Source organism: Gastrolobium bilobum, unplaced genomic scaffold (assembly GCF_033153095.1).
Source record: "Gastrolobium bilobum isolate Gb01-03AN ecotype WA unplaced genomic scaffold, APGP_CSIRO_Gbil_v1 utg79114, whole genome shotgun sequence".
NCBI lineage: Eukaryota > Viridiplantae > Streptophyta > Magnoliopsida > Fabales > Fabaceae > Gastrolobium > Gastrolobium bilobum.
The window spans coordinates 5,541-16,150 of NW_026895202.1; the positions used below are offsets into that span (position 1 = coordinate 5,541).

General features: G+C 33.5%; 1 protein-coding gene across 1 annotated transcript; it reads left to right on the forward strand.

The window, feature by feature from the left end:
• Positions 1–2,772: 2,772 nt before the first annotated feature.
• Positions 2,773–5,623, forward strand: LOC133299445 (uncharacterized). Its single transcript, XM_061498905.1, has 3 exons — positions 2,773–2,826; positions 3,473–4,707; positions 4,894–5,623. The coding sequence occupies exons 1-3, from the start codon at positions 2,773–2,775 to the stop codon at positions 5,621–5,623; spliced, it is 2,019 nt and encodes a 672-aa protein (XP_061354889.1).
• The last annotated feature ends 4,987 nt before the right edge of the window (positions 5,624–10,610 follow it).

Here is a 10,610-nt window from a genome sequence, read left to right on the forward strand (position 1 = left end):
ATCTCAAAATACCACATCTCAAGTGTTATTCTGTAACAGTGAATTTCATCCAAAAATCAACACAAAAGTCATTTCCCCATCTATTCTATTTGCCTAGTATTTTTTTCAAAAACCTGAACCAAACATAGTATTTTCCAATATCCACTTACACTTTCCCATCAATCTCAAAATAAATCTTCTACCAAACACTACCTTTCTCATATCAAATATGGGAAAAATATTTCCCCCCACCAACTTTCCCAACATTATTTTAAGATAACCCAATATTTTTGCTTCTCATTTCGGACAATTAGCAATAATTTTTCTGGATTCGAACCCCGACACCGTGGTTCGTAGCCACGTGCTCTAATCCTCTGAGCTACAGGCCCCACCCCGTCTCCACTGAATCTGTCAAACACGGTAAGATATTCTCAAGATCTAAGCTTAAAATCTAAGCTTAAAAAGACCCGTATAAGATATGAAACTAATCATGAATTAAGCTGTATGACAATTATACTAATAATACTATTTTAAACTTATTTATTTACGCTCTTACTTCATTATTTTATAAACAACGTTACTTGAAAGTCATGGTAAAATGCGCGGAAAGAACATGTAAGAGGTTCCACTGACTTTTTTTTAATCAAAAGTCCCAGTATTTTGGTTCAACCCGAAACTTATCAAGTTGAGTGAAAATGAGATTTAATGTATTTTTTAAGAAGGGTGACTCAAATCGGACTTGAGGCAACCATTACTAATAGGAAGTCTCATCTTCCAATGGTTGAATACCTTGTGGCTTTGAACTAGAGTCTAAACAACCGGCCTATGATTATTATTTATTTCCACTACGCAAATCTTACAAAGCCTAATACTATCCATAAATGTGCTGGAAAAAGTAGGAGAGGGAGAGCAAAGTAGAGACGAAAATCTAAGAATTTGGGAGGAACTTAATATCATGAATAATGATTAGTGCGTGCAAATAACACTTTGTCAAAATATGCACCACTGCGCGGGATACTGACCAAAATGTCACTATTCATCAACTTTTTTACCTAAATGTCACGCGGACAGTGTTATTTCCCAATCTGTCACGGGGCAAGTTCGCTTCTGACACAAGCGACCTCGGTCTGCTGACGTGTCACATTTTTATAGATAACAAGTATTAAATTTAAAAAAAATTCAAAAAAAATGAAGTTCGCCTACCATGTAGGCGAACTTGGTTAAAATATTGTTAGAACCGAGGTCGCCTGTGTCAGAAGCGAACTCTGACACCACCAGGAAGCTGACACATCAGCAAACCAAGGTCGCTTGTGTCAGAAGCGAACTTGCCCCGTGGCAGATTGGAAAATAACACTGTTCGCGTGGCATTTAGGTAAAAAAGTTGATGAACAGTGACACAATGGTCACTGTTCCCCACTGCTCAGATGGTATAGTGTTTGATTTGTACAAATTAAAAATGTTTTATGTTGGAACAAATTCAGTTTAATAGGGCCATTTGTAAAGTTATAGAAAAAAAAAATTGTTTAAAATTAAAAATTATCTGTTGAAGTTCCAAAAAAAATTATATATAGAAAATTTGAGCCATAGCGTGGAAAGTAAGATTTGGTCTTAGATTCAAATAATCCCTCAAAACACCCAATGTCACCTGAATTATATTTTTTGGGTTGGTTAACACAATTTAACTTAGGGAAATTATTTTTTCATGCTACGTGAGAAGAATTATCTCTTGTAGCAGAGACAATATTACAGATGCGACCCACAGGTAAGAGAAGAGAGAGAAAATAAAGATGAGACCTATATTTATTTTGTGTATTGAAACATGACCTCTCTCATGTGAAATCAAAGAAATATAACCCATTAACTAATTACATTTTATATCTTAACATGATTATGATAACCTAGTTGACTTGGGTATGGAAATTGCAACACTCCATTTTTTACTGGTTTTCCTTGTGTATTAAGGAAGTTGTATTATTGGTATGTTCGAATCTCCAAGTTTTTGTCTGCTCTCTGGTAATATTATTGATCTATACAATATATTAAGTGAATGAAACCTAGCTAGTGTGGAAAGGAAGATATGGTCTTAGTCTTTGTTTATATCTATCTCTTTTTAGCTTCTCTATTCTTTATAAATAGAAATTTTTAGGTCAAATAGATTTTTACAAAAATCTTTATAATAAAATTTTTTTTTTACATAAAAAAGATTTTTTTTATAATGAAGAAAGAAGGCAAAAGCTAAAAACTTCTAAGAGCTTTTTTTTAAGTTGTATCAACTATTTTTTAAATGTGTATTTTTTTTAATGAACAGCTTTTAAGCTAAATTTTTTATATAATCATCAAATAACTTATAGTTTAATTTTTAAAGATCTTATTTTTAATTTTAGCTTAAAAATAATATTTAATTTAAAAAAGAAAGAATCCAAACAAGTTATTATAATCAAATAATTCAACAGAAGAGACCCAATATCACTTGAATTATATTTTTTAGGTTGGTTAACAATTTAACCAATTACATTTTATAACTTAACATGATTAAGATAATGTTGTTGACTTGGGTATGGAAATTGCAACACTCCATTTTTTACTGGTTTTCCTTGTGCATTAAGGAAGTTGTATTATTGGTATGTTCGAATCTCCAAGCTTTTGTCTGCTCTCTCTGGTAATATTATTGATCCATACAATATATTAAGTGGATGAAACCTCGCTAGTGCCTATAAAAAGGTTAGTTCTCTTCAAGTGAAACTCAGTTCTCACTTTATAGTGAAGAGGCTTTCTTTCAAACATAACAGAAAGATGGCTTCTATACTTGCACTTCGGTTTCTTTCTTTTGTCCTTTTCTTCTTTATGGTAATTCAATTATGCATAGTCTTAAGCTTTCAATGATACCCATATTTGGAAAAGTTTTCATATGTCCTTGTAGAATTATTTCCATATCTCCCTCTAAATAAATATCTTCTACTATTTCAACTTGTTACTCGTTTTAGCGATCCTTCACGTGTATATTGTAAAACCATAGGCATAGTTATTTTAATATTTTCTCTTACCCTGGCTTGTAGAGGTTAGTACTCGTTTTGACCATTTAAATACTAATGAGCACTAATCTACAATATATACCTCTAAAATGAGTCTTGGTTAACATGTTGACGTGACTCTCCCATGCATTTGTCTCTGTTATCGTTCAAAAAATAAAGAGTAAACACCTTTTTGGTCCATGGCAATATCTACGAAATCCTTTTTAGTTTCTGGCAATAAAAAAGGACCAAATTGGTCCCTAAAATTATGAAAAAAAGGGCCACGTTAGTCCTTATGTCAACTCCTCTGTCACTAATGTGGCCCTTTTTACATACTGTTAGGGACCAATTTGGTCATTTTTTATTGCCAGGGACTAAAAAGGATTTCGTAGATATTGCCCGGGACTAAAAAGGATGTTTACACAAAAATAAAAATCCTTGTAATCAAAATCTCATTTGCTTCTCACTGACTTCTATTGTAGGATGGCCATAGCATCGGTGCCAGAGATCTGAAGGTTGAGCTTGGAGATCATAAACAAGTGGATTCGTACGGAGCCACACCAATATCCGGAGATGAGCCTTATCAAGCCAGCTATAAATCTGTTTCCCAAGCAGGTTATGAATCTATTTCCCAAGCAGGCTATGGTGGCTCTGGCCATAAATCGGTTTCCCAAGCAGGCTATGGATCTGTTTCCCAAGCAAGCTATGGCGACTCTGGCTATAAATCTGTTTCCCAAGCAGGCTATGGCGGCTCTGGCCATAAATCTGTTTCCCAAGCAGGCTATGGCGGTTCTGGCTATAAATCTGCTTATAAATCTGTTTCCCAAGCAGGCTATGGATCTGTTTCCCAAGCAGGCTATGGCAGCTCTGGCCATAAATCCGTTTCCCAAGCAGGCTATGGCGGTTCTGGCTATAAATCTGCTTATAAATCTGTTTCCCAAGCAGGCTATGGATCTGTTTCCCAAGCAGGCTATGGCAGCTCTGGCCATAAATCTGTTTCCCAAACCGGCGGCTATGGTGCATCTGGCTATAAATTTGTTTCCCAAGCAGGCTATGGTGGCTCTGGCAATAAACAGATTTCCCATGAACCCAATCAAGCTTACTTAGCAAGCTATAAATCTGTTTCCCAAGAACCCAATCAACCTTATATAGCAGCCTATGAATCTGTTTCCCATGAACCCAATCAACCTTACAGAGCATCCTATAACACTGTTTCCCAAGACTCCGACCAACATGTTTTTTATGCCAAAAAAGCTCCAAAAGAGTCTGCCCATGATTCCACTGAGCAATACATAACTCAATATGGTGACAAGAAAAGCTCTCCAAAAGAGTCTACACATGCTTCCACTGAGCAATACTTAACTCAATACGGTTACAAAAAAGCTTCAAAAGAGTCTGTCCATGATTCCACTGAGCAATACATAACTCAATATGGTGACAAGAAAAGCTCTCCAAAAGAGTTTACAGATGCTTCCACTGAGCAATACGTAACTCAATATGGTTACAAAAAAGCTCCAAAAGAGTCTGCCCATGATTCCACTAACCAATACATAACTGAATATGGTGACAAGAAAAGCTCTCCAAAAGAGTCTACACATGCTTCCACTGAGCAATACGTAACTCAATATGGTTACAAAAAAGCTTCAAAAGAGTCTGCTCATGATTCCACCGAGCAATATATAACTCAATATGGTGACAAGAAAAGCTTTCCAAAAGAGTCTACACATGCTTCCATTGAGCAATACGTAACTCAATATGGTTACCAAAAAAGCTCTCCAAAAGAGTCTGCCCAAGATTCCACTGAGCAATACATAACTCAATATAGTGACAAGAAAAACTCTCCAAAAGAGTCTGCATATGCTTCCACCGAGCAATACGTAACTCAATATGGTTACAAAAGAAGCTCTCCAAAAGAATCTGTGGAGCCATCTTCCAAGGTGGACCATACAGAGGCTTTCAAGGCAGGATTTTTCAGTTTGGATGATCTTTATGTAGGGAATATAATGACACTTCAATTTCCTATCCAAGAGATTTTTCATTTCCTTCCAAGAAAAGAGGCTGATTCCATTCCTTTCTCATTGTCACAACTCGCAAGTGTTCTTCAACTCTTCTCAATCTCTGAAGATTCTCCTCAGGCCATATCCATGAGAGGCACACTTGAACAATGTGAAGCAGAGCCCATCACGGGGGAGACCAAGATCTGTGCTACCTCCTTAGAGTCCATTCTCGAATTTGTTGGCACCATAATTGGTTCAGAGGCCAAGTACAATATTCTCACAACCAGCCACTCCACAACCTCAGGTGTCCCCATGCAGAAGTTCACCATTTCGGAAGTATCACAAGATATCGATGCTCCTAAATGGGTAGCTTGTCATCCTCTCCCTTACCCCTATGCGACTTACTTTTGCCACTTCATAGCAACTGGGAGTAAGGTGTTCAAGGTCTCACTAAGTGGTGAGAATGGAGACAAAGTAGAAGCTCTTGGCATTTGCCATTTGGATACATCTGATTGGAACCCAAGTCACATTCTATTCAAGCAGCTTGGGATCAAGGCTGGGAAGGATCCAGTGTGCCACTTCTTCCCTATAAAACATCTTATGTGGGTTCCTGAGCCTTCAAAAGCCACCATGTGAAGGGTGTTCTGTAGATTTCTGTAATAAAGGTCAATAATCTCAGCAGTCGGTGGATAGATCTCAACAGCATGCTGATGACCATGTAACTGTTGTGGACTTTCTCTCTACTTGTATGTCTTGTGCCTTGTTTTATGTATAAATTGTGTGCTAGGAAACCTGGACTTGTTGCAACCTTAAATTTTTAATGAACGTTTAGTCCAGTTGAAGTATCTAGCTACTGTTTTAACTTATTTTGTGTGATTATTTAAGAACATCATTCTGATATTGCACTCCTAGGCTAGAAAAGGTTGAACCAACTAGGTGTAAAAGGATCAAGTATTCATTCTAAAAAACGACCATAACTGTCAAATTTATCCAGATAAGTGCCATTTCCAGTACATTAAAGTAGATCATGTGTCTCCTTTTTAGTTTTCAACAAGGAAAACACGTGTGCGTCAACTTGGGTTGGTTAAAGAATTTTTGGAATTTAGATAATACTCTTGTTATGGATTAGTCCCTGGTCTACTCACCACTACTTATCTTATTGAATTTCAAGTACATCACCAACGACCTAAATGTTTGTGTTCGACTAACATATACATAATATCATTTTGTTACCAAAAAAAGGAGTTTAATATTAAGAGTAAACACTTTTTGGTCCCTGAAAATATCTACGAAATCATTTTTAGTCCCTGACAATAAAAAAAGATCAAGTTGATCCCTAACAATATGAAAAAAGGGCCAAGTTAGTGACGGAGGAGTTGACATAAGGACTAACGTGACCCTTTTTTCATAATTTTAGGGACCAATTTGATTTTTTATTGTCCGGGACTAAAAAAGATTTCGTAGATATTGCCAGGGACCAAAAATGGTGTTTACTCTAATATTAATTCAAGAAAACAAAAAAATTAAATAAATCATACATTACCTTCAACCATTTGATGATGAACCGCCTAAGTATGTATTTTGAATAATACATCTCTTGGCTCCACCTCACGGGTCAACCCATGTTTCATGGCCACCAAATCAAAATTACACATAACTCAAAACCTCCATCTCGCAATCCCCTCCGCCTGCGTAGTACCCAACACGAAACAACCACCGTCACAGTCACAGCACCAACGTCACGGTGTTACTCACCTCATTCTTGGGGGATTTCTTCCCTTTGGGCTGTTCTTTTCTTTTCTTTTCAATCATTATTTGTTGTGGGCTGAAGGTATTGCGACCCTCAAATGCTTTTATTAGGCTAAGTTACGCTTTACACATTAAGAATATAAAAAGGGTTTTATTAATCTCATTTGAGAGAAAATAGGTGGGTCTCACCATTACAAGAAAAAAGAAAAGAAAAAAGGTGAGGTACGAAAATCGAAATGAGAGAGAATGAGAGAAGATATCTTACATAAAAAAAGAGTAATATTTCCCATATCAAAATTATAAAATAAAAAACACGGCTAGATAAAAAATATAATAACAATGAAAAATCAATAAATGAAAATATTGTTAGATTAATATTTAACTTATTTTTTTATGCATATATATATATATATATATATATATATATATATATTTATAAAAGCTTATTGTTTTTCAAGATGCTTGAGATAATTTTATCTCCGGCTACTAAATCATAATTTAACCGTACAAAGATGGAAAGGTAAATCAATTAATATAAAGAAATAAATAAACAAAACGACGTAATTTTGAGATGGTCGGAGATAAATTTATCTCAAGTTGCCGGAGAAATGTTTTTCTCATATATATATATATATAGGGCTTATCGTTTCTCAAGCGGCTTGAGATAATCTTATCTCCGGCTACTAAATCATAACCGTACAAAGATAGATCAATGGTGATAAAGGAAGAGAGAGAAAAAGAGAATCATAACCCTTCAAAGGTGAATCAATTAATATAAGGAAATAAATAAATAAATAAAACGACGTAGTTTTGGAGTAGCCGGAGATAAACTTATCTCAAGCTGCTTGAGAAATATTTTTTTCATATATATATATATATACAAAAAAAGAAGTGAAAAATAAAAAATAAAATGAGACAATATTTGAAATTCTTTGACTTAGCATGTTTTTTTTACATTATAAGACTTTATTCATCATCTGTTCTAATCCATTCATTGTTATTGGCTTATTTGTCTACTTTCCATACTAATGTTGTCATTGTTAGAATAAGTGATAACTCCATTTTTCTGTTATTTTTTAGTTTGATCATTAATTATTAGACTAATTTGATTCAAGTCGAACATGATCACAAGGATGAAAAAAAATTTCCTAACCAATTTTTAGCAGAGTTACATACTGAGACTAGAAAATTGCATAGTGCATACTGTACAATGTCACCTAAAGAAATAATTTGTTATACACATTGACAACTCTATATGCTCAATTAAGGATAGACACAATAAATGGGTACCCTCTCTTTACAAATGACAATTACGATATCTGTCTTTGTTCCATTACCTTGTTAGCAGGTGAATTTTAATTTAGCTTGGATGCCTCTGAAACAAGGAACATCCTCATTCTTTGGTCTCATTGGTTTAATTCATTTTCCATCTTCGGTTCCTCCAGCCATGATGTTTTCTCCTCCTACCCTAAACATATAAATTACTTGTCCAATAAACCCTTTGCTTGCATGCTGATGCAGTGTTGGGAGGCTTGTTCATAACCCATATTGTGACTTTGGTGCATCCTAGAAATTTATTGTACAGGTTTAAAAATGCGTTTTGAAAGTGCCCCTTATAAGCTAAACAAGGGGATGAAAAACAAAGACTAGATTGAAACGCGGGACCAATCTTTGGTCTCACGCTTAAATTGTTTATTTCATATATAAGAAAACTTTGGGCGTGAATTGGATCGGGATTTTAAAGGATTTTAATGGATTATTTTTGGGTAAAAAAATTCATTGATATTGAATTAGGATTTTTAAAGATTGAAAAAAAATCATGTGGAATTCGATTAGAATTTTAAAAGATTATTTTAGAATCCGTCCAAATTCGTTGGTATTCAATCAGAATTTAAAACAAAGGAAACATAATCTTGTATTATTCAAAAATATTATGATTTTAATGAATTTTTTATTGGTATTGATTTTGTGAGACTTTTTAGTGAGAAATATAAATAGGATGTCTCTCTCACAATCTCATTCTAACTCCTAGAATTTCTTGAAATTTCTCTATTGTAGTGTCTTCTTCTTTCTTTGGCGGGTCGACCCGCTCGAAATCGAGTTTCGCTACGAGAGCTTCATCAAAGCTCAAAAATAACAAATTTTTTAGCGATTTTAATAACAAAATAACTCAGAAACAACAGCCCAACAAGATTTTAATCTAATTCATCTCAAAAATAGCAGGTTTTGAAGCAATTTTGAGAATTTTTAGAAGTTTAAAAATGATTTTTTAAGTTATTGGTCATGATTTTTCTTGGTAAGAAAATGTGTGATTTTTGTATTAAAAACAATATAAAATAGTGGAAAAATAACAAGGGAACAAAAACTCCTCAAAACAATTTTCATTTTACATCAATGAAACAAGATCGATTTAAAGAAAGATTGAAACTTTCATAATATGAATCCTATGTTTCATAATAATACATTCATGAACAAAATTCCTTCACTATATAAGAAAAGATTTCAAATATTTTTTGTGTCAATAGATAATTAAAAACTTGTTTTTCAAAACCCCCAAAGCAATTTAAGATTTCAATGTATCGATTGAAATTAATTTTAGAAATTTTCTAAACTTTCACGTAATAAGATTCCAAATTTTCTTGTAATACTCAATGAAAACATGCATACTATGTTGCACAGACACCGACACGGGACACGGAACACGGGATACGGTACGAAATGATCCTTCGACACGTTAATTCTAAAATATGTTAAATTTCGACACGTTAAGACACGTTTTAATATTATATAATATTTTTAATTTATATAGTGTATATTGTATTTAGTATTCAATAATTTAACAGAAAAATAAAGCTAAACTTATAATACTCATCAATTTTGCAAAGAAACATAATATATCCCAAATGTTTATATTAAACTCAATAAAGTCGTAATCGTAATCTAACGAATCTAATAATTGGAACTCAAAATGCAACGCAACGTAACCTTTGAACCTTTTTTGAGTCTTTGCAACGAGTATTGGAGTGTCGGAAAATGTCAGAGTGTCGGTGATGTCGGAAAGTGTCGGACACGACACGTCAGTATTTTTGAAGTGTCGATGCTTCATAGCATGCATATGATATATGGTTAGAAAACTCACATCACGTAGAACAAAAACTCCAAGGTTTACAAGATCAATTGAAAAAAATTTAAAACAAAAATTTGTCATCAATTTTACTAATTGAGAAAATTATATTACGTTTTATTTTTTTTAATTAATATCATTGCATTTCTTTGTTAACTTTTTTTATTAACTCTTGTAATTTTGAATGTTTACTAAAAATTCATATGATTTTTTAAAATATTAAAAATTCATATTGTCCTTTCAAATCTTAAATTCTATTAAGATGCTGCCATGATTGTAAAAAGTCTTTAAAATCTCTTCAATTTTGAATAGTCTTTTAAAATCTATAAGATTTTTTATCTCAAAAAATTCTTTTAAAATCCTAATCCAATACACTCCCTTAGTGTTCTTTGACTTCTTTCACCCTTTATTGTAGATCTTGTCATCATATATGATATGGAAAATTTCTTCACTGCTACGGATGCACTGAGTTTTTGGTGCATCTTTCACTCATAATAATGTGACACGTATTCAAGTTTTGTCAAATCATGTGAGAAAATGATTTATCAAAAAGTAAAACACATGTCATATTGTAAACGAAAAATGAACAGAAAATTCAGTACATCTGTAACACCAAAAATATTCTCTATGAAATGATGCAAAAAATCTAATATAATATGGGAGTAGATACATCCAAGAGAGCATTTTCGGTGAGACTGTGACATAGTATTTTCAGTACGACAATAATATTATAACTATGTATTTTGGGAG

Bases quoted from the DNA above. Each gene is read 5' to 3' on its own strand.
- LOC133299445 (XM_061498905.1), top strand. From the start codon at position 2,773: ATGGCTTCTATACTTGCACTTCGGTTTCTTTCTTTTGTCCTTTTCTTC. The intron at 2,827-3,472 runs GTAATTCAATTA...CTTCTATTGTAG, and splicing joins TTGTCCTTTTCTTCTTTATG to GATGGCCATAGCATCGGTGC. The intron at 4,708-4,893 runs GTCTACACATGC...TTACAAAAGAAG, and splicing joins AAGAAAAGCTTTCCAAAAGA to CTCTCCAAAAGAATCTGTGG.